This window comes from Lagenorhynchus albirostris, chromosome 2, assembly GCF_949774975.1.
Source record: "Lagenorhynchus albirostris chromosome 2, mLagAlb1.1, whole genome shotgun sequence".
In the NCBI taxonomy this organism is placed as follows: Eukaryota; Metazoa; Chordata; class Mammalia; order Artiodactyla; family Delphinidae; genus Lagenorhynchus; species Lagenorhynchus albirostris.
Window position 1 is genome coordinate 104,072,480 of NC_083096.1, and position 23,187 is coordinate 104,095,666.

At 47.2% G+C, this 23,187-nt stretch overlaps 1 protein-coding gene and 1 long non-coding RNA gene across 7 annotated transcripts in view; one reads left to right on the forward strand and one right to left on the reverse strand.

Annotated features, from left to right (window-relative positions):
• BCAR3 (BCAR3 adaptor protein, NSP family member) overlaps window positions 1-23,187 on the forward strand; it is a 212,877-nt gene that overhangs the window by 146,239 nt on the left and 43,451 nt on the right. Inside the window, exon 1 of one of the 6 annotated variants that reach the window (XM_060139554.1) lies at window positions 7,573-7,964. The exons of 3 other annotated variants lie outside the window; for them this stretch is intronic. In XM_060139554.1, the coding sequence (XP_059995537.1) occupies window positions 7,881-7,964 (84 nt within the window). In that variant the 5' untranslated portion in view covers window positions 7,573-7,880. Of the gene's footprint in view, window positions 1-7,572; window positions 7,965-23,187 lie in introns of those variants that run through there. 2 more of the 6 variants (XM_060139556.1, XM_060139555.1) reach the window with 2 other exon arrangements.
• LOC132514616 (uncharacterized) lies at window positions 4,891-9,776 on the reverse strand. Its single transcript, XR_009538878.1, has 3 exons — window positions 9,657-9,776; window positions 9,271-9,368; window positions 4,891-5,004 (listed from the first exon to the last, which is right to left on the reverse strand). It is a non-coding gene; the product is annotated as an uncharacterized LOC132514616 (long non-coding RNA).

Genomic DNA, 23,187 nt, shown 5'->3' on the forward strand with positions numbered 1-23,187 from the left:
GTATCCATGCTTCCATGATCACATGCGATAGAGCCAGCCACTCTGATTCACAGTCGTTTTAATTATTAACTCTAAGAACTGTTTTGATCTCATATGTGAAATAGAGATAATAATACGTGTCTCCTAGCACGAGTATTAAATAGACACTCTGGTAAAAGTCCTCTGTATAAATGCTGGCTCTTGGGGACCTTGCACATGGGGTGGTGAAGGCTCCTTTGAGGAGCCCGGCTGAGAGCTGGAACGATGTCTGTGACTGCTGAAGTCTAATGGGAGGGACCGCATCCCTGGAGTCTGTGGTTGGGGAGGGGATGCTGAGGGTCTCACTAAGCGTTTACTAAGCATTGCATGCAGACAGGCTCTTCCGCCAGCTGGGGGAGAGGGTTCTCCTCCTCTCGCAGGTGTTTAAAGCTACTCCAGCAGCAGGAAGGAAAGTGGCACTGCTTGCCTCAAAGCTCTCTATCTCCTCCTCTTACCAGCCCCAGCCCTGCCAAGACCTGACTGTGTCCAAGGTGACTAAGGGAAGGGGGGCTATCTGTCTTTGCCCATGTCTGTGATGACCAGGGTATCCTCTGCCCTTCCCTCTCCACTAGAAAAAAGATCAAGTTAAGACCCTCAGGAGCTGCATCTTTAGGAGCCACTGAAAGTCTTTCTGGATCAGTGGGGATTGTTATGTCACATGACTCTTGGGTAAAAGCCATGGACCCCTCACCTCAGTGAACAGTACTCATACAGCAGCTGATATACAATTTCCAGTGGTTCATGGAAGCCCCATCCCACCAGAGGTTAAGAATTCCTGACCTAGACTGACTGGTTCTCATAGCTCTTTGGGCAGGATGCATAATTATCTAGTATGTCCCTCAGATGATACCCATTATCAGTTTATGACCATGAAAAAATGATATTTTCCCACTGAAGTATTGTATTCAGGTGGCTGGAATTTGCTTGAAAACAGAGAAGAAGGGATTCATTAAGATCATTTTCTCTTTCACTTGGCCACAGCTTTCAAGGCTGGAATGAGTCGAGGTAGTCCTGGCTCCACCTCTTACCTGGTGCCTACCCTGCCCTCTGTCCGAGGGTTCCTGCCTTCTCAGGCATCCCTCACAGTCTGCTTCATCCACTCAGAACTTTGGTACCCTTTCTGGGTGGGAGGTGGGTGTGTGGTGGCCTTGGAAGAGTGCACTGTAACTCTGGCGATCCCTGCCATTAGGGGCTGGAGAGCAGGAGGTGCAGGCAGAAAGCAGAATCAGAGATGACACAGAGAAGGTAGCTGGGCGAGGCAGGCACGTCCAAGGGCTATCCCAGGCACAGTTCTAATTGTATAAATGGTTGGCATCAGAGTACCCAGTAATATGGACTGGTGAAGTATGAAGGAGTCAGGCACATGAGAGGTGGCCCTTCTGGGGACTCTAGACATACGTGGAAGATCCAGTCCCAGGGCAAGAGCCTGGAGAGCCAGGCAGGGGGTAGGGGGAAAGGTTGGAGGAGCATCAGGCAGGGCACCCAGGTGGGACATAGGCTGAAGCCCAGCTCTGCGGTCACTTGATGTGGGGACAGTGGGAAAGGAGGGGCCACGGGATCCCTAGTCAGACTAGCTGGGACAGTGGTTGGACATGGAGAGCTTGGTAGTTGCAGGTGGACCCAGGAGTCCCCTTGGGTGAGGGCCGAGTGGGCAGATGCTCTGGACGCACATGCTGCCTGTTAACTCCCCAAATGACAGAGAGTCTGCAGTAGAAGATCATCTTAGGTATCTGAGCAAGTGTGATTCAAACCAATTTTAATACACAGTCTTAAAATCTGAAGGCTAGAAAATATTTTAAGGCTAAAGAAACCTCTTAAACTCCTCCTCATTGTTCCCTGGCTTTCAAGGCTCAGGAGTCACCTCAGTACCAGTTGGGGTCGGTCAGTGGCTCAGGGTGGTGCTGTCCACACTCTCCTTGCAAGACGTGGGTCCCATAGCCTGCCCTTTGGGTGAGATTTAGGGTGCAGCTGGACATATGCCCTGTAGGAGGAATGGACCGGAGAAACAGGTTTTGTGGTCCCTTCCTTTGGAGGGGAAGGGAGGCTCACTTTTGCTGAGTGCCTAGACTCTGTGTTGCCAGGCTCTATGTGTTATCTCTGTTGATCCTCACAAAAACCCAGTAAGTTAGAGGAGGAAACTGGGGCCCAGAGAGGTTAAGAAATTTCCCAAGGTCACCCAGCTTGCTAGTGGTACAATGAAGACTTGAACCCACCCTGGCTCTCCCTCTACCCTGCCACCTCCCAGCAGCACTTGAAACGTTCAGATATGTGTCTCACAGCTCCGTTTTGGCAGATGTCATTTTGCAGAAGTGCTTGTGAGAGGGGCGAGCCCGTGGCAGCCGAGATGGGAGCCCACGCTGGATCTGGTTGGTGAGCCTTTGCACATTCTGGCTTCGTGGATGCCCCTCAGGCCATCTCTGCAGCGCTCTGCATGGGAGGGGCCTCTGAGGGGCTTTTGCTGTCACTGTTAGTTGCTGGAAGGGGAAAGAGAAAAGCGTACAGCAAAGAAAGCCTAGGCGCTACAATGACAGGAGAACAAATGAGTGCTCTGGGTGTGTCGCCTGCACAGCGGGTGTAGAATGGAAGGAAGCTTGGGAGGTGGGTGGCGGATCATCTTGGATGAGTTAGACTCCCACGGGTGTAAGGCTGGGCTTCAGGAGACAAGGAATCCCCTGAAATTATATGTAAAACTTTGCAATATGTGCCTTTTGTTCTGAGAGGAGGGTCCGTGGTTTTCACAGACTCTCAAAGAAGGCTGAGGCCGCCAGAAAGTCTGAGTCTGCTGTTGGAGAGGCTGGAATGATGCCCTGTGCATGTTCTTTTAATTTGGCCGTAATGCTAAAAATAGAAAATTGAGCTTGCATAATATAGGATTTCTGGGGTGATATCAGGCAATAGGTGGCGGTGGTGGTGGAGGGATGTGTGGGACGGGACTGTACGCGGCAGCGCGAGAAAGCAGTCAGGGCTGGATGCTCACCTGATTTTGCTTCATGTTATCAGTTTATACAATTTTAATAGCCGGTTAGAGAAACAAATTTGTGGAGGGGATGGAAGGCTCGGTAGGGAGCAATCTGTTTGTGAATACTGTCCTTGGTCTCTCTTTATGTGCTAAGCAGATCAATACTGCTTCCGGAGAGAGACCACTTAACAGCCATACTCTTTCATCCCCTTGAGGAATCTGGGGGAACCGTCAGAGCGAGAGGAGGGGCGTACAGCAAAGGCTCGTAAATGCACCCTCTGTGTTCGCCAGCGACACACAACCCGGCCCTAAGAGCTCAGCCGGCACTTCCTGCCCTCCTCTCGCCTTGTCCAGTTTGCATTCCCTTTTGGAGCAGGAAATCAATTGTGTTTGCCTATAGGAAAATGTGTTGAATTGTCTTTGGCGGCTTGTGAAGCTGCTGAGTCTCGCGTGAGGAGGAGGTGACCTGTTTCCTGACGGCGTCCTCCTCCCTCAGCGGTTTCCCAGCCCTTCTCCTCGAGCCCTGTGGCTTTTATGGGAGGGCGGGTGCTCGGATGCCTGACCTCCTCCCCTAACACCTCACCTCCTGGTTACTGTGATCAGAATCACGCAGGGAAGCAGGGCTGCTGATAAACGTGCCCCTTTGTGGCCCAGGGCCCCCCAGGCGGGACACTCTTCAGGGAGCAGGGCCTGCGGAAGGCGGCCACGGATCCTTAGGATTGGGCCCGTCTGGGTTAATCTTCCTGCTTCTAGGGCACCAGGAGGAATGTCTTACTCCCTAACTCCTTAAAGCTGTCTTTGTTCACTGAGAGCCAGATCACTGGGGTTTAGTGGAGGCAAAAAGCCAGGAAGGATGGATCTTTCTAGGGAGGTGAGGAGTCCCAGCAGTTGCCCCAAAGGTGGAGCTGTTTTGACCATGTAGACTTGTGCTGATCTCTTGACTCATGTTCCGAGTGTGTCCCCTGTGGGCAGAGACCAGCTGGGCCTCGTGGCCTTGGATCAGTGCCCTCCGATCAAAGCCTGCCGCCCACCTCGGGCAGTGTCGCTGTCTGCAGGGCTGCTTGACAGTGACCGAGAGCACCTTGGTGTTGTTTAAGGCTTGATGCCTTGATTCCGGGCTGGTCCTGGGAAGGGGAGTGGAGGTGTGGGCAGCTTTATTTTCTCGGTTTCCCTGAAACAGGGAAAAGCAGGTACCTGGTAGGCACATCTTCCTCCTCAGAGACCTCGTCCCCACCCCATGCCGTGTTGGAGAGAGGGTCTACCTCAGGGGGAGGCTGAGCTTCTAGTGCGGACGGTGGCACTTTGGGAAAGGGACTCGGTGCGCCTCCCAGCCCCTCCCAGCCCAAGGGCTGCTGCTGACAAGAAGCACTTGTCTTTGGAATATGACTGGCAGGCACCCCCTGTTTCCATGGTTACTAAATAGGGCAGGTTAATATTAAGGCTGCCCAAGGCAAAAATGGCATTGATGGCAATGCTTGTGCAGGGGCCTTCCTCTGGTCTCCTTTAACCCTATTCCCAGACAGGGTGGGCAACATTTGACGGGAGGTCATGAGGATTTTCTTCAAGGGTTCACCTGGCTGCGCAGCCTTGGCTTTTCTCACAGGTGTATTTCTTGGTTCAGAGGAGTGAGCCTCCCAGGAGGCCAGAGGGGGCGCTGGAGAGCACGGCGCTTTCCCAGAGCTCTGTGCTGCTTGCTCCGGGCCACCCCGCCTCCATCAGTCCCTGGGGTTGCATTAGACATGCTGACCCCTGTCCCCAGAAGAGCATGGTGTTTAGAAAGCCCTGAATACAAACTTTGACTGGTCCTAGATCACATGTACCAAATCATCAGACAATGGCCACCTACCCCAGGTCACAAGTCTTTTTCATGGGGCTGTGTCAGTAACCGGTTTAATTATATGACATTAAAAAAGCTCATATTTGGTGATCAGATACCAGGTTCTGGCAAAAGCACAGGCTGGAGTTCCTGGTCCTTTGTCTGTCCTCTGCTGCATGACATGCCATTCTGGTCCTCTGTTTCTTTGTAACTAGAATAGAATCATCATTGTGGGGAGAATGGGGGGGAGTTGATCGGTGTGGATGGGAGACATCAAAAAACATAAGTCAGTGAAGGGCACTTTACGAATTCATGCAACTATCATCTTTAGTGGCAATAACAACATGTTATTTTAGTCTCTCTCCTTGGCCATTTCAGGGGAAAATTGATTAAAACCTTTGAGTGCTGCTTTAGAAATTATTCTTTGTGTGGAACAAAAAAATAAAAAGTGCTTAGGAAACAGTTACCTAATAAGATTAGCTCACTGTTTAATCCTGACAGAACCAATTCTTCGTGCGTTATGGAGACATTTTTTAGAGTCAACAGGGAAAGCCTCAGGTGACAAGAGCTGTGATTCTGCAGTGACCTGTCTTTTGCTTTGCTTTTACCTGGCCCTGGAGCACTTGACTATGTAATTTACATGTCTGAGTTATTTTAAGTATATTTTCTTTCAAGAATGCACTTCATTCAGTCTTTCTGTGGGTAGGGTATCAGAATTCAGAGGCTTTGGCTGACTAATCTCACTGAATTTCTGTGCAGGATTTAAGGAGCTGCTTCCCTCCCTTTTTCTGAGCTGGGGATGCTAGCCTCTTGGGGAGTTTCTTCTTATTTACTTATTTATTGGCTGCGTTGGGTCTTCGCTGCTGCGCAGGGGCTTTTCTCTCCAGTTGCGGCGGTTGGGGGCTACCCTGTTGTCATGCGCGGGCTTCTCATTGCGGTGGCTTCTCTTGTCGCAGAGCACAGGCTCTAGGCACGTGGCTTCAGTAGTTGTGGCACACGGGCTCAGTAGTTGTAGCTCAGGCTCTAGAGCACAGGCTCAGTAGTTGTGGCGCAGGGGCTTAGCGGCTCCATAGCATGTGGGATCTTCCTGGACCAGGGCTCGAACCCGTGTCCCCTGCATTGGCAGGCGGATTCTTAACCACTGAGCCACCAGGGAAGTCCTGGGAGTTTCTTATTCTGACAGAGCTTGTCATTTCCTGTCAAAGGGGAACAGCAGGTGCAAACTGGGCCCCTTACCTGGTGGCTATTGGCCTGATTGATGAGTCATCCCCATAAAACTCCTGGGGCCATGGGCCCTGGCTGCTCACGTGGACTTACTCTTTGAACCCCATCTAATGGAAATGAGGGCAAACAGAGAAAATGCTTCCTCATGGGTCCAGTTCATGGACCTTGGGGGACAGTATTGACCCACCAACTGGACCATCTCCAAGGGCCCCTCCAGCTCAAAAACCCCGTGAATTCTTCCACCCTTGGTGCTTGCTTCCAAGGTCTCAGGTAGACTTCCCAGGACCCAGGGCTGCACATCTGGGCCCCAGAATCATGGAGGGTGGGGAGCCAGTTGAAGAAGCAGAAAGGAAGTCAGCCTCCCTGGTTGTTCCTGTGATGACAGGCCCTTTGTAGCTCCATCCCCACGTTAGAGGTGTTTATTAGGCTGAGCCTCTGCCCCTTGAGGTGAGTGTGAGATCTATCGCTCTCCAGAGCCTTCATTTAAGCACAGAAGCCACACACTAGGCATTGAACAAACAGTTTGCTATTTTTACAGGCTGACTTGACCTAGTCCAAAGGCCGAGGCCTCCTGAGGATTTGACACTAATCCTGTTGGATATTTCTCATACCTCCCTCATGCCTCATCTGGTGTTGTTCCTTTCTGGACTGAATAGGTTCTGTTTCTTCCTCATTACAAGTTTCTGCCTGTGTGAAGTTTTAGAAAGCTTCAGGACACATTCCATTTTTGAGTGGCCGAAGCCGCAGAAAGTTAATATTTGGAACGGTAGGAGAGGAAGCGCTACAGGCAGAAACCTGGGTTTGATTAAAAATTTAAAAAAAAACAACACAGAATTGTTGAGAATCCACCCTGACTGGAATGAAAGAAGAAAAGCAATTCCTTTTCCCTAAGGTGTCGGGAGGCTCTTGGTAGGGGTAAAGGTCTCTTAGCGCTGGAGGATCGCTTGGTGGCGCTTGGTGGTTGGACGTGAGGTTCGCCCGCTGGATCTGGGTTAGGCGGGATGGGCAATTACAGTGAAGCGTCTAAAGTGAAGGAGGAGAGTGGGACAAACAGTTGGGTCAAAAGAGGGTACGTAGCCTGTCCCCCATCCTCCCAACAGGCTGCACAGCCAGGTGGGGACGGCCGCCCTCAGGGTGTTAGCTGACAGACTTGCTAATTAAACACCTAAGGGCAACAGTGCTTTGCCAATAGTGATGACTATGCCAACGTTATCAGCTGCAAACTGGCTGCCAGGAGCATCCTAATTAAAAATAAACAGTTCTGGGGGTGGCTGAGAGAGTGGGATGGGGATCCTGCCCAGGTTTCTCGGGACTTCTAGGATTGCTCCTAGGGGAAAGTCACACCCAGTTCGCCTTTGGGTCCTTTTCTCAAAGGAGCCTCTGTCTCATCACAGGGTGGTGTGATGTGTGCTTCTTGAACTCCTAGGTGCTGGGGCAACAAGCAAACAGACAGAGCCTCTAGGAGCAGATTGCCTGGTGACTTCAGCCCTGGGGAGGAAAGGTTGCCTGGGGGGATGATGATTTCTGCTGGGTCTCTAAATTGAGGGGACAGCTAAAGCCCAGAGCCTCTTCTAAAAGAGGTTAGAATTTCAACAGAAAGTGAGTCTGGTCACATGAGGATTTCTGGCACTGTGTGCATGGCAGGCTGGACACCCGCCTGCCAGAATTGAGCGAGTGGATCGTATTGGCTTCAGCGGAGAGGGAAAGTCCCAGCCCGGCCGGGGAGAAGGAGCCTCTCACTCCCCTGCGGCCCGCGGGCTGGCGCAGCACAGCTGCTGCAGCGGGACTGAAGCTCTCACGCCTCAAGCCCCCTCTCCTTTAACCCTAAAGAAAGTGTGTGGTCCAGGGACTGAAGACTGAAAGATGCCTAAGGAGTGCAATGCTTTCCACGCCCTCTCGGCTGCTCTGTGCTGCTTCTATCACCGCAAGTCTTTCCTGGGAGTAAAGGTAGGTGTGAGATAAGGTACATCTAAAATTCTTTGGGGGGGCCTTGAAGGCACTAGAAAAGTTTGCAGCCCGCTGGCTGTAAAAACAGACGTGCTGACTTTGACGTATGGATCTTCATAAGCCCCTAGTGGTATGTCTCCTCTGGAAGCAGGATCGGGACACACAGAAGGGAGCTCCTTGTCTGTGCTTTAGGATGAAGCTCTGTTTTTAAGAGACTTTCAGTTTCCTTGGGCTGAAATTTTATACCAAGGTAGCCCAATACTATTTTTCTTTTCTCTCTCTCTCTCTCTCTCTCTCTCTCTCTCTCTCTCTCTCTCCCTCCTTGTTTGTAATGAAGGCTGAGCCCCTCTCTCCACTTACCCTGCTGTTCCATTATGTCAGTAACGTATATAAGTACAGAACCCACCAAATATCTCCTTTCAAATTGCAGTCACGTTCCAAAACGTTTCCGTATTCAGAACTGTCTTTTTTCTTTTTTAATTTAAAGAATGCTCCCATTCTTAACCTTTGTTACAAGACATCAATACCAAAGGTAATATGTCAATACACTATTTATTTTGATGAAAATATTCAAAGAACCTCATGTGACTAAATCAAGACGAAGCCTCTGTTCTGTTGCCCACCTGTGACAACAACTAAGAATTCCATTTAGTATATGCTGTCACTGATCTGGGGACTTGTCTGCCTTGGAAAAATCCTGTCGGCCCCAGCATGACTAAGGACCTCATTTATTCATGGGAAATAGGAATCAGAAAGCTCTCAAGGAATTCTTCCCACCCTGACAGCAGAGCTCCCTCTCCTAAGGGACTGACTTATTTGGTGCCATTGAAAAAGCTACAACAGGAAAATTTCATAGGAGACCCTGTTACAGGGAGAAAGAGCCCTTTGTAGAAAAATAGACAGTGAATATGAAGAGGAGAGGCTTCTTCTAATTTTACTGCCCTTTTGGAGCGTTCAGAGTAGCGTTCTAACCACTCCGCCAAGTTCATTTTTGTCTCTTTGTCAAGGAATTTGGAGGAGAGTGAGTAATCGTAGGTTAAGAGTGTTTCCTCCCTGATTTAAGAGCCCCTTTCTAACCTGGAGCCCAGTGGGGTGACGTGAGGAGCATGTGGTTTCTGGCCTAAATATGGATCGTTCTAGAGTGGGGCAGATGAAGTCATGCCATTAACAGTATTTTAAAGCTGTCGGAGATAGACGGGGAGGTCCCGAAGGGAATCATGCCCTGCAGAGACTGGCAGTAGATGTACACTCTAATAGAAGTCCTCGCATAAGCCAACTTCTGCTAATTCAGAAGAGTGCAACTCACCATTTGGTATCTGAGGAAACAGCCCATAAATATCTGGGTCTGCGTGATGAGATTCTGTTTTGAGACCACTGCGCCTCTGCAGTTATTTTCTCCAGGGCCTGCACAGAAAGGCCACAGTAACACATGGGGTTGGTCTGAACTAACCACCCTTCGGCCTCCCCACCACGGCCACTCTTGGAGGTTGACTGTCGGTGGAAATACCCTCCTTCCCACCTGGGCTTCCTATCCCACCTTAGTATGTTGCATCTTCATAGCACAGAGAGAGGACCTGACCTGCTCGCTCACCAGAACCTGAAGCCTTCCAACCCAGCTCAGGCTTTCCCTCTGACTCTTGGGATATGTTTCCCTGTCTTGTTTTGCTTAGTTACCTGGGAAAGAAAACATACCTGTGCTCAAATCCCTCATCCTACCAGTGTTGCCCCAGTGGTAACGCTGCATCACTTTATTGACTCCCACTTTAATTAGGGGTTTCAGGTCTTGCTGCTCATAATTAGTTTCTGTTGCAATTAGAGTTTCAAAATTAAATTGGGATTGATTGCCTGATAGCAAAGCGGAAATAGAGCTCCAATTCTTGACCATGATGCTACTTCCCTTGGCATGAATTTCTCATACCAAAAATAACACTGTGGTAGCCATGGTAACTTTCCATTTGGTCTAATCCATATCATCTCTGGAGAAAGTACAATGTTATTAATAGTGTTTGTTGTATGGGAAGAAAACTAAAAATATAAAAGCTCCTTCATTACATAGGGGACCAATCACACAGGCGCTTTCAGGGAATAAGATCTCATCTGCAGAGATTCTGCAGAATTTAGTATGTGTTTAAGGGCCTTGTGCGGACTTGAATACAAAGGCCCTGGAAAAGAATTAATTGGGAGGCCAAGAATGGAGAGGAGGTCAAGGATATACAGTCATTGCTGGTCCTCACAAGTTGAGGCCATGTCAAGGGTCACGATTTTTTTTTTTTTTTTAACATCTTTATTGGAGTATAATTGCTTTACAATGGTATGTTAGCTTCAGCTTCACAACAAAATGAATCAGTTATATACATACATATATTCCCATATCTCTTCCCGCTTGCGTCTCCCTCCCTCCCACCCTCCCTATCCCACCCCTCCAGGCGGTCACAAAGCACTGAGCTGATCTCCCTGTGCTATGCGGCTGCTTCCCACTAGCTATTTACCTTACGTTTGGTAGTGTATATATGTCCATGCCTCTTTATCGCTTTGTCACCGTTTACCCTTCCCCCTCCCCATAACCTCAAGTCCATTCTCTAGTAAGTCTGTGTCTTTATTCCTGTTTCACCCCTAGGTTTTTCATGACATTTTTTTTTTAAATTCCATATATATGTGTTAGCATACGGTATTTGTCTCTCTCTTTCTGACTTACTTCACTCTGTATGACAGACTCTAGGTCTATCCACCTCATTACAAATAGCTCAATTTCGTCTCTTTTTATGGCTGAGTAATATTCCATTGTATATATGTGCCACATCTTCTTTATCCATTCATCCGATGATGGACACTTAGGTTGTTTCCATCTCCGGGCTATTGTAAATAGAGCTGCAATGAACATTTTGGTACATGACTCTTTTTGAATGATGGTTTTCTCAGGGTATATGCCCAGTAGTGGGATTGCTGGGTCATATGGTAGTTCTATTTGTAGCTTTTTAAGGAATCTCCATACTGTTCTCCACAGTGGCTGTATCAATTTACATTCCCACCAACAGTGTAAGAGGGTTCCCTTTTCTCCACACCCTCTCCAGCATTTATTGTTTCTAGATTTTTTGATGATGGCCATTCTGACTGGTGTGAGATGATATCTCATTGTAGTTTTGATTTGCATTTCTCTCATGATTAGTGATGTTGAGCATTCTTTCATGTGTTTGTTGCCACTCTGTATATCTTCTTTGGAGAAATGTCTATTTAGGTCTTCTGCCCATTTTTGGATTGGGTTGTTTGTTTTTTTGTTATTAAGCTGCATGAGCTGCTTATAAATTTTGGAGATCAATCCTTTGTCAGTTGCTTCATTTGCAAATATTTTTTCCCATTCTGAGGGTTGTCTTTTGGTCTTCTTTATGGTTTCCTTTGCTGCACAAAAGCTTTTAAGTTTCATTAGGTCCCATTTGTTTACTCTTGTTTTTATTTCCATTTCTCTAGGAGGTGGGTCAAAAAGGACCTTGCTGTGATTTATGTCATAGAGTGTTCTGCCTATGTTTTCCTCTAAGAGTTTGATAGTTTCTGGCCTTACATTTAGGTCTTTAATCCATTTTGAGCTTATTTTTGTGTATGGTGTTAGGGAGTGATCTAATTTCATACCTTTACATGTAGCTGTCCAGTTTTCCCAGCACCACTTATTGAATAGGCTGTCCTTTCTCCACTGTACATTTCTGCCTCCTTTGTCAAAGATAAGGTGACCATATGTGCGTGGGTTTATCTCTGGGCTTTCTATCCTGTTCCATTGATCTATCTTTCTGTTTTTGTGCCAGTACCATACCGTCTTGATAACTGTAGCTTTGTAGTATAGTCTGAAGTCTGGGAGCCTGATTCCTCCAGTTCCTTCTTTCGTTCTCAAAATTGCTTTGGCTATTCGGGGTCTTTTGTGTTTCCATACAAATTGCAAAATTTTTTGTTCTAGTTCTGTGAAAAATGCCAGTGGTAGTTTGATAGGGATTGCATTGAATCTATAGATTGCTTTCGGTAGTAGAGTCATTTTCACAATGTTGATTCTTCCAATCCAAGAACATGGTATATCTCTCCATCTATTTGTATCGTCTTTAATTTCTTTCATCAGTGTCTTATAATTTTCTGCATACAGATCTTTTGTCTCCTTAGGTAGGTTTATTCCTAGATATTTTATTCTTTTTGTTGCAATGGTAAATGGGAGTGTTTTCTTGATTTCACTTTCAGATTTTTCATCATTAGTATATAGGAATGCCAGAGATTTCTGTGCATTAATTTTGTATCCTGCCACTTTACCAAATTCATTGATTAGCTCTAGTAGTTTTCTGGTAGCATCTTTAGGGTTCTCTATGTATAGTATCATGTCATCTGCAAACAGTGACAGCTTTACTTCTTCTTTTCCGATTTGGATTCCTTTTATTTCCTTTTCTTCTCTGATTGCTGTGGCTAAAACTTCCAAAACTATGTTGAATAAGAGTGGTGAGAGTGGGCAACCTTGTCTTGTTCCTGATCTTAGTGGAAATGCTTTCAGTTTTTCACCATTGAGGATGATGTTTGCTGTGGGCTTGTCATATATGGCCTTTATTATGTTGAGGAAAGTTCCCTCTATGCCTACTTTCTGCAGGGTTTTTATCATAAATGGGTGTTGAATTTTGTCAAAAGCTTTCTCTGCATCTATTGAGATGATCATATGGTTTTTCTCCTTCAGTTTGTTAATATGGTTTATCACATTGATAGATTTGCGTATATTGAAGAATCCTTGCATTCCTGGAATAAACCCCACTTGATCATGGTGTATGATCCTTTTAATGTGCTGTTGGATTCTGTTTGCTAGTATTTTGTTGAGGATTTTTGCATCTATGTTCATCAGTGATATTGGCCTGTAGTTTTCTTTCTTTGTGACATCCTTGTCTGGTTTTGGTATCAAGGTGATGGTGGCCTCGTAGAAGGAGTTTGGGAGTGTTCCTCCCTCTGCTATATTTTGGAAGAGTTTGAGAAGGATAGGTGTTAGCTCTTCTCTAAATGTTTGATAGAATTCTCCTGTGAAGCCATCTGGTCCTGGGCTTTTCTTTGTTGGAAGATTTTTAATCACAGTTTCAATTTCAGTGCTTGTGATTGGTCTGTTCATATTTTCTATTTCTTCCTGATTCAGTCTTGGCAGGTTGTGCATTTCCAAGAATTTGTCCATTTCTTCCAGATTGTCCATTTTATTGGCATAGAGTTGCTTGTAGTAATCTCTCATGATCTCTTTTATTTCTGCAGTGTCAGTTGTTACCTCTCCTTTTTCATTTCTAATTCTATTGATTTGAGTCTTCTCCCTTTTTTTCTTGATGAGTCTGGCTAGTGGTTTATCTATTTTGTTTATCTTCTCAAAGAACCAGCTTTTAGTTTTATTGATCTTTGCTATTGTTTCCTTCATTTCTTTTTCATTTATTTCTGATCTGATTTTTATGATTTCTTTCCTTCTGCTAGCTTTGGGGTTTTTTTGTTCTTCTTTCTCTAATTGCTTGAGGTGCAAGGTTAGGTTGTTTATTCGAGATGTTTCCTGCTTCTTAAGGTGGGCTTGTATTGCTATAAACTTCCCCCTTAGAACTGCTTTTGCTGCATCCCACAGGTTTTGGGTCGTTGTGTCTCCATTGTCGTTTGTTTCTAGGTATTTTTTTATTTCCTCTTTGATTTCTTCAGTGGTCACTTCATTATTAAGTAGTGTATTGTTTAGCCTCCATGTGTTTGTATTTTTTACAGATCTTTTCCTGTAATTGATATCTAGTCTCATGGCGTTGTGGTCAGAAAAGATACTTGATACAATTTCAATTTTCTTAAATTTACCAAGGCTTGATTTGTGACCCAAGATATGATCTATCCTGGAGAATGTTCCATGAGCACTTGAGAAAAATGTGTATTCTGTTGTTTTTGGATGGAATGTCCTATAAATATCAATTAACTCCATCTCGTTTAATGTATCATTTAAAGCTTGTGTTTCCTTATTTATTTTCATTTTGGATGATCTGTCCATTGGTGAAAGTGGGGTGTTAAAGTCCCCTACTATGAATGTGTTACTGTCGATTTCCCCTTTTATGGTTGTCAGTATTTGCCTTATGTATTGAGGTGCACCTAAGTTGGGTGCATAAATATTTACAATTGTTATATCTTCCTCTTGGATCGATCCCTTGATCATTATGTAGTGTCCTTCTTTGTCTCTTCTAATAGTCTTTGTTTTAAAGTCTATTTTGTCTGATATGAGAATTGCTACTCCAGCTTTCTTTTGGTTTCCATTTGCATGAAATACCTTTTTCCATCCCCTTACTTTCAGTCTGTATGTGTCTCTAGGTCTGAAGTGGGTCTCTTGTAGACAGCAAATATATGGGTCTTGTTTTTGTATCCGTTCAGCCAATCTGTGTCTTTTGGTGGGAGCATTTAGTCCATTTACATTTAAGGTAATTATCGATATGTGTGTTCCTATTCCCATTTTCTTAATTGTTTTGGGTTCATTATTGTAGGTCCTTTCCTTCTTTTGTGTTTCTTGCCTAGAGAAGTTCCTTTAGCAGTTGTTGTAGAGCTGGTTTGGTGGTGCTGAACTCTCTCAGCTTTTGCTTGTCTGTAAAGGTTTTAATTTCTCCATCAAATCTGAATGAGATCCTTGCTGGGTAAAGTAATCTTGGTTGCAGGTTTTTCTCCTTCAACACTTTCAATATGTCCTGCCACTCCCTTCTGGCTTGCAGAGTTTCTGCTGAAAGATCAGCTGTTAACCTTATGGGGATTCCCTTGTGTGTTATTTGTTGTTTTTCCCTTGCTGCTTTTAATATGTTTTCTTTGTATTTAATGTTTGACAGTTTGATTAATATGTGTCTTGGCATATTTCTCCTTGGATTTATCCTGTATGGGACTCTCTGTGCTTCCTGGACTTGATTAACTATTTCTTTTCCCATATTAGGGAAGTTTTCAACTATAATCTCTTCAAATATTTTCTCAGTCCCTTTTTCTCTTCTTCTTCTGGAACCCCTATAATTCGAATGTTGGTGCGTTTAATGTTGTCCCAGAGGTCTCTGAGACTGTCCTCAGTTCTTTTCATTCTTTTTTCTTTTTTCTGCTCTGCAGTAGTTATTTCCACTATTTTATCTTCCAGGTCACTTATCCGTTCTTCTGCCTCAGTTATTCTGCTATTGATCCCATCTAGAGTATTTTTAATTTCATTTATTGTGTTGTTCATCGTTGCTTGTTTCATCTTTAGTTCTTCTAGGTCCTTGTTAACTGATTCTTGCAATTTGTCCATTCTATTGTCCATTCTATCTCCAAGATTTCGGATCAACCTTACTATCATTATTCTGAATTCTTTTTCAGGTAGACTGCCTATTTCCTCTTCATTTGTTAGGTCTGGTGGGTTTTTATCTTGCTCCTTCATCTGCTGTGTGTTTTTCTGTCTTTTCATTTTGCTTATCTTACTGTGTTTGGGGTCTCCTTTTTTGCAGGCTGAAGGTTCGTAGTTCCTGTTGTTTTTTGTGTCTGTCCCCAGTGGCTAAGGTTGGTTCAGTGGGTTGTGTAGGCTTCCTGGTGGAGGGTACTAGTGCCTGTGTTCTGGTGGATGAGGCTGGATCTTGTCTTTCTGGTGGGCAGGTCCACGTCTGGTGGTGTGTTTTGGGGTGTCTGTAGACTTACTATGATTTTGGGCAGCCTCTCTGCTAATGGGTGGGGTTGTGTTCCTGTCTTGCTAGTTGTTTGGCATAGGATGTCTAGCACTGTAGCTTGCTGGTCGTTGAGTGAAGCTGGGTGCTGGCGTTGAGATGGAGATCTCTCGGAGATTTTTGCTGTTTGATATTATGTGCAGCTGGGAGGCCTCTTGTGGACCAGTGTCCTGAAGTTGGCTCTCCCACCTCAGAGGCACAGCACTGACTCCTGGCTGCAGCACCAAGAGCCTTTCATCCACAGGGCTCCTTAATTTGGGATGATTCGTTGTCTATTCAGGTATTCCACAGATGCAGGGTATATCAAGTTGATTGTGGAGCTTTAATCCGATGCTTCTGAGGCTGCTGGGAGAGATTTCCCTTTCTCTTCTTTGTTCTCACAGTTCCCAGGGGCTCAGCTTTGGATTGGGCCCCGCCTGTGCGTGTAGGTCGCCGGAGGGCGTCTGTTCTTTGCTCAGACAGGACGGGGCTAAAGGAGCCGCTGATTCGGAGGCTCTGGCTCACCCAGGCCGGGGGGTAGGGAGGGTCACGGAGTGTGGGGCGGGCCTGCAGCGGCAGAGGCCGGCGTGACGCTGCAGCCTGAGGGCGCCGTGCGCTCTCCCGGGGGAGCCGTCCCTGGATCCCGGGACCCTGGCAGTGGCGGGCTGCACAGGCTCCCCGGAAGGGCGTGTGGCTAGTGACCTGTGCTCGCACACAGGCCTCCTGACGGCGGCAGCAGCGGCCTCAGCGTCCCATGTCCGTCTCTGGGCTCCGCAATCTTAGCCGCGGCTCGCGCCCGTCCCTGGAGCCCTCTCAAGCAGCGCTCTTAATCCCCTCTCCTCGTGCACCAGGAAACAAAGAGGGACGTAAAAGTCTCTTGCCTCTTCGGCAGGTCCAGACCCCTCCCCGGACTCTCTCCCGGCCAGCCGCGGCGCACCAACGCCCTGCAGGCTGTGTTCACGCCGCCAACCTCAGTCCTCTCCCGGCGCTCCGACAAAAGCCGGAGCCTCAGCTCCCAGTCCCGCCCGCCCCGGCGGGCGAGCAGACAAGCCTCTCGGCTGGTGAGTGCCGGTCGGCCCGATCCTCTGCGCTGGAATCTGTTCGCTTTGCCCTCCGCACCCCTGTTGCTGTGTTCTCCTCCGCGGCTCCCAAGCTCCCCCGCTCCGCCTCCCGAAGTCTCCACCCGCGAAGGGGCTTCCTAGTGTGTGGACACCTTTCCTCCTTCACAGCTCTCTCCCGCTGGTGCAGGACCCGTCCCTATCCTTTTGTCTCTGTTTAGTTTTTTCTTTTGCCCTAACCAAGTACGTGGGGGGTTCCTTGCCTTTTGGGAGGTCTGAGGTCTTCTGCCAGCGTTCAGTAGGTGCTCCGTAGGAGTTGTTCCACGCATAGATGTACTTCTGGTGTATCTGTGGAGAGGAAGGTGATCTCCGCGTCTTACTCTTCCGCCATCTTCCCGGAAGTCCCTCAAGGGTCACGATTTTAACATCCCAGAAGGGTTCACACAAGGCACTCATTTCACAAAAGGCCTCTGGATCTCGAGTAAGAAAAGGAAAGGACATTTTGTTTACAGCCAATGGAAAAGAGTCTGTCATGAAGATATTCCAGATCCACAACGTTAGTGGGGATGTTTGAAAATCCCTGAATGGCAAATGTCGTAGCCTTTCCGTGTGTAAGAACTTTGTTAGGTGGTGGTGGTGGGGGGTGATTTAATGACTGAGGCAGGTTCCTGCCTTTGAAGGACTTCCCACAAGACCATTAGTCCATAGTGTCATTTCGTTACATTTGCAAAAGGCTTTCCAATGTCTGAGGTTCCTTCACAAGTTGTCTCCCTGGGGTCTCAAGACAAGCTGAAATCAGGCAGGACGGTAGTTTACTCCTTCTCCACAGAGGAGAAGCCGAGGCTCAGAGAAGCTCCCTGCTCCGGAATCATTTAGTGGGGAACCAGGAGTAGAAATCGGATTTTGTGGCCTCAAGCCAAGTGTCCTTTCTCCGATACCATAGTAAGACCAGTGAACATTGACAAGATGATTCTGTCCCTACTCATACTTCAGTTAACTGTTCAGTTGGGAAAGCATAGTGCGAACCTCAGCTTTCAGGGAAGACTTCAGGGAGGACGCAGCACTGGTTTTCATAGACTAGGTCGCCTTCCTGCGGCAGTGGCAGGGCCACCTTCCGGTTCCTAGAGAACTGCAGAAGGAATTTAGGAGAAGCACAATAGATCCCATTTCTGGAACTGGCCGTGGGGACAAACGCCCACTTCTCTGGCCCCTTGAGTCCCTGATTCTCCCTGCGTGTGGGCAGGGGAACCGGAGCTGAAACTTGCTGCCTCATCAGTGGCTACTCCTGATGAAGGTGGGTGTGATTGTGTCAGGAAACTTCAGGGGAACCAAAGAGACTGGAGTTACCTTGCAAGTGCAGAATAGCCACCTTTCTGAAAGAGCACCAACAAGGAGGTTGGAGTAGGGAGTTGGTGGATAAATGAATCAGTAAGTCTTGGCTAACCAGTCACTAAGTCCAGCGGCACTGGTCTTGTCAACGAGAAGTCGTCGTTAGAGGCAGTGGATTTTAAGCATTTACATTCTCGTACAGAGGTGTGACTGTCTTTGCAGCCACAAAGTGCCCTATGGTGGGAAGAGCTTATATCGTGCAGTTGCTATCGTAGTGTTTTGTTTTGCTTTAAATCATTTCCCTTGCCCCTGGAAAAAGTATTTGGAGCCTCTCTGAATGCACATTATAGCCTGAGGTGTCTCATCTGCCCATGCGTGGAGGGTTGGGCCCTCAGAACTTGATTTCATTGGAAACTACCTTTCTGTGTTGGAGTGTCATGTAATAGAGTGAAAGTTCTGCTCATTTTCCCTGTGGCCCATCCCTTGGTCTGTCTGCTGTTGTGACAGGTTGGTTACTGGTGATACACCCTGGTGTTGACAGTGGCTTAGGTTGCCTTTGTCACGGGGCTGATGCATCAACAGCACAAGCTGCGCAAGGTGGAAAAAGCCACCGGGGAAATGTCTTTCGAAGTGACCCAGCCCATCTTTGTAGCACTTAGTAGTTGCTCACTTATTTCTCCTGCTCTCCAAAAAAAAAAAAAAAAGGCCTAGCACAGCTTTTTAAAAGAAACCTAAATGCATTCCATTGGCATCTGGGGGCCACGGGGATCTGGTTTCAGCATCGGGGAAGGACGTGCCTGACAGGGGCTGGATCCCAGTGCCCCCTTCACCACAGACCCCGGAGCTTGGATCCTGGCTGAGACCTTGTTTTTGTTGGAGAGTCGTGGGTGGGAAGCAGAAACGAGACTGGGATCCTGGGAAAATTCTGTTAGCGGATCAGCACCTCCAGGACCGCAGAGAGATGGAGCTGTGCCAAACACTGGAAAGGATGCTGGTGAGTCATTGGGGTGCGCGCGCCACAACGGTCGTCACGCACCCACGTGTGAGAGGGCAGCCGTACACGGAGGACCCTGACCTCTGTCGCTGGGTTTAAAGATGCCTTCAGAGACAGAGCTGAGGCCTTTTACCTGATGCACATTTTAGACGTCCCCAGGGCAGCAGAGGAGACTCAGGCTGTCCTGGTGGGGGAGAGGAGGAGAGGAGTGCCTCCTGGGGTTGGACATCACTGTAGCATCTCTGTCCTCATCTGGATTTTCAGTGCATGTCCATAGCCCCGGGAGCTACTATTGGAATCTGGCTCTGGCCACGAGAATGTCATGGCCTATTTTTCTATCTTATGAAAGGGCTATGATCAGTCTTTTAGTCTGTATGGAGAACTCTCCCCAGTGTCCACTCTAACACGTGTGTGCTTTTACAAAAGCAGGTATACAGAGAGAACCAACAAGCTAGAATCCTAGATCCTTTAACTGTAGTAAGATGGACCAGCGAGGGACCAGCGAGCCAGTCTCCCACTCAGAATTCATCTACTCATTCCCTGCCCCCACCCCCACCCCCATGCCCAGCATGTGTATCAAGGGCCTGTGGGTGCTGGGGAGACAGAGTGAAAGTTTTTGTCCTAAAGGAGCAATTCCGTATCCGGCTGGGGAGATGGGCACGCAGGCAGCTCTCTCCAAGGTACCACGGAGAGGTATCACGTGGTGGTGCAAAGGCAGGGAGAATGCACAGCACAGTGCGAGGTGCTGGGCAGAGGTATTAACCCACTTCTGGGTCAGGGAACTTCCCCGAGCAGGTAACACTGGGCAACTCCTAAAGGAGCCGTAGGTTGAAGAGGCCCTGGGGAGAAAAAGGGCATCACACACGGGACTTCAGGCTGAAGTTGAGCAGCAGAAGGAGATGAGATCCGAGAGGTGGTCGGTGCACAGACGGCACAGGGCAGCGGGGAGCCAGCACGCAGTTCGGATGGGAGTGGGGGAGGGTTTGGGGTCGGCCCCTTGTGTGCAGGATGCGTTTGAGGAGCATCACCAGCGTCTCCCCTAACTCATGCCAACATCCTTGAAGCCTCCCTTCCTCTCTGCTTGTCCCTGCTCAGCTCACTCGTGTTTTCCTCTCTCCACCTTCTCTTTAAGCCTGTTTTTAACACTCATAATAAGATCCTGTTTCTTACTCCACAGCAACAGTTCAGACCATCAGGCCCGATACTTTTTTATTTATTTATTATTATTTTTTTTGTTTGAGGTACGCAGGCCTCTCACTGCTGTGGCCTCTCCCGTTGCGGAGCACAGGCTCCAGACGCGCAGGCTCAGCGGCCATGGCTCACGGGCCTAGCCGCTCCGCGGCATGTGGGATCTTCCCGGATCGGGGCATAAATCCACGTCCCCTGCATCAGCAGGTGGACCCTCAACCACTGCGCCACCAGGGAAGCCCCAGGCCCAATACTTTTCCATCCGCACCCCTGCCCCCACGAGCTACAGCTCTACCTGTGTCCATATCCATGACCCTCTCTTCCTTCCTGCAGCCTCTGAGGATGAAATGTCCCTCTCCCTGACCAAGCCCAGCCCTGCCACCTGTGCCCGTGACCACCCTCCTCCCCAAAGACTCCTCAGGCATCTTCAGGTTGTCCCTCTCTACCAGCACTTTCCTCTTAGCTTAGACATGCTTCAGTCTTCCCCATTCTAAAAATAATCATCATATCCATGTCTTCCTTCCTGGTCCCTGACTTCCTCCATCCCCAAAGCTGGTTAACACAGACTCTGCTTCCTCACTTCCCATTGGCCACTCAGTCCCCTTGACCTGATCAGCGACCTGTCCTCGCAAAGTCCTGTGGCTGCCATCCAATTCTGATGCTATTAGAACTCTCTGCTGCACTTGGCACTGTTGGCCATCCTTTCCTGGAAGTCTCCTCTCAACCTCTAGGACACTGAACTCTACTTGTTTCTCTTAGATCCTGCCCAACCCATCCTGCTGTGTTGTTATAGACTGAATGTTTGTGTCCCCCCAAAATTCATGTTGAAATCCTAACCTCGAATGCGTTGATGTTAACAGGTAGGCCCTTTGGGAGGTGATTAGGTCATGAGGGTGGAGCCCTGGTGAATGGAATTAGTGCCCTTATAAAGGGGATCCCAGAGAGCTCTCTTATCCCTTCCACCATGTGAGGACATGGCAAGAACATGGCCATCTATAAACTAGAAAGCAAGCTCTCAATAGACACTGAATCTGCCAGTGCCTTGATCTTAGACTTCCCAGCCTCCAGAAACTGTGAGAAATAAATGTTTGTTGTTTAAGCCACCCAGTCTATCGTATTTTTCTTATAGTAGCTTAAATGGACTAAGACACCTGTCTTCAGCTTCTCTTTCTAGCCTGCCTCTTAAAAAAGCCAGTGTCTTCTAGCCCTCTTCTCATATTCCCTCTATAACCCATCCCTTACGTGGCATTTGAGACAGCATACGCCCTCTACACTGAGGATTCTCAAGCCCTTCTCTATAGCACCTTGATCCCATGGCCTCGTGAGCCACTCCATCTGGATGGCCCACAGGTACCTCAGGCTCTACATCTTCTTCCATAAACTTGCTCCCCGCTCATGCTTCTGTACTGGAAGTTGATGGCTCAGTCATCTTCCAGGAGCTCCCATGTCTTTTCCCCCTATTCATCTTCCATGTCTAATCAGTTATGTCTTCATGATTTTACTCCTAAACTGTTCTCTCATCCACCCTTTCCTCCTGTCTCTCCCACCAGTACTGTACTACTTCAGGCCTCATTATCTATTACTGCTTAAAATTCTGCAGTAACTTCCTAACTGGTCATCTGGCCCTAAATCTTCATAGGAGGTCATTTTATTACCCTTCTTTTTGACATTTCTAGAGATGGGAGGTGTACTGTACCCTAAAGGCAATACAGTCCCACTTTTGAAAACTCTAAATTGCTAGAAAGTTCCTCCTAGTATTGAGTCAAAATCTGTACCTTGCAATGTCCACCTTATTCTTAAGTTAAATGAGTATAATAACCCTTCAGATACATGTTTTTCCCTTCCATAATATGACCATGTCTATTTGAGGCCAAATTAGTTGGTATGAGTAGACACCTAGGAATAAGACAGGAGGGAGTTGAACGAAGAATATCTGACCTGCCATCTTGGGACGAGAACATCCCAAACCTTCATATATGTCAACACAGCCCTCATGTTCCCCAGGTCTTTCCCGTAAACATGTCTGGTTCTTCATATACTTTGGGAGACTTGGATTCTAGTTTTCAGGCAATCCTTTACTGCATAGGTCTGAGCAAGTCACGAAAATTCAGGGCCTTGGTCATGTTTTCTCTTGTGAGATATAAATATTCTTGCTACTTATTTAATTCCAGGGACATCATATGATTCATGAGATCTGAGTTGTGTTGTATTAGGTATCTTGTCCCTCTGAGTCCAGCTGCTGCTTTCCTGATCCTGTCCATGACATCTAACATGGTGTTTGTGTGTTTTTTAAAAAAAAAACTTGTTTAGATGAATTATGTGGGTGTCAAGAACTTTGAACTCCTCTGGGAGAAATATATGCCTTTAAAGTGGCATGTGTGTGAGGTGTATATTGGAAGCAGTGAAGTCGATGCTTGGCCAAAACCCATTTTGTGATGAGTCATTTCGTTTTACTGAAAACCTACTCCGTACTTAGCTCTGATCTATAATGCACTTTCTGAGACAGTTGTTAGTCACGTACTGTTTTGCAAAGAGAGGATTTGGAAAGTCATTTATTCCACCCGCACACTGAAGGGCTTTCTGAATCTTTGGATTTTCCTCCACGTGTTTGGCATATCTCGTTTTTCCTTCCAATTACATCTCCTGGTGTCTTTCAATCACAATGCATTTTGTTTATTCAGTAATGCCTCATGCATTTGAGGTGAATTTAAGGAAAGGATAGAATTGGGGTTTTGGGTGGTTTTTTGTTTTTGAAAAGGATAGTATTTAAATTAAGTTGATTTTTATTTTCTGATATTCTGAAGAGGAAATAGAGAATCCATTTTGGTGAACAGCTGTGTTCCACATCACTCATAATTTGAATTAAATGTTGAATTAACAAGCTTGAATTACCAATGGTAAAGATTTCTGGTTTGGCTCTCTTTGTGTTCTGAAATTTGGTCAGCTGGTCTTCAAACCCTTATCCTGGGTCTGCCTTAGCCAGGGCAGTCTCTGTTTTTTCATTC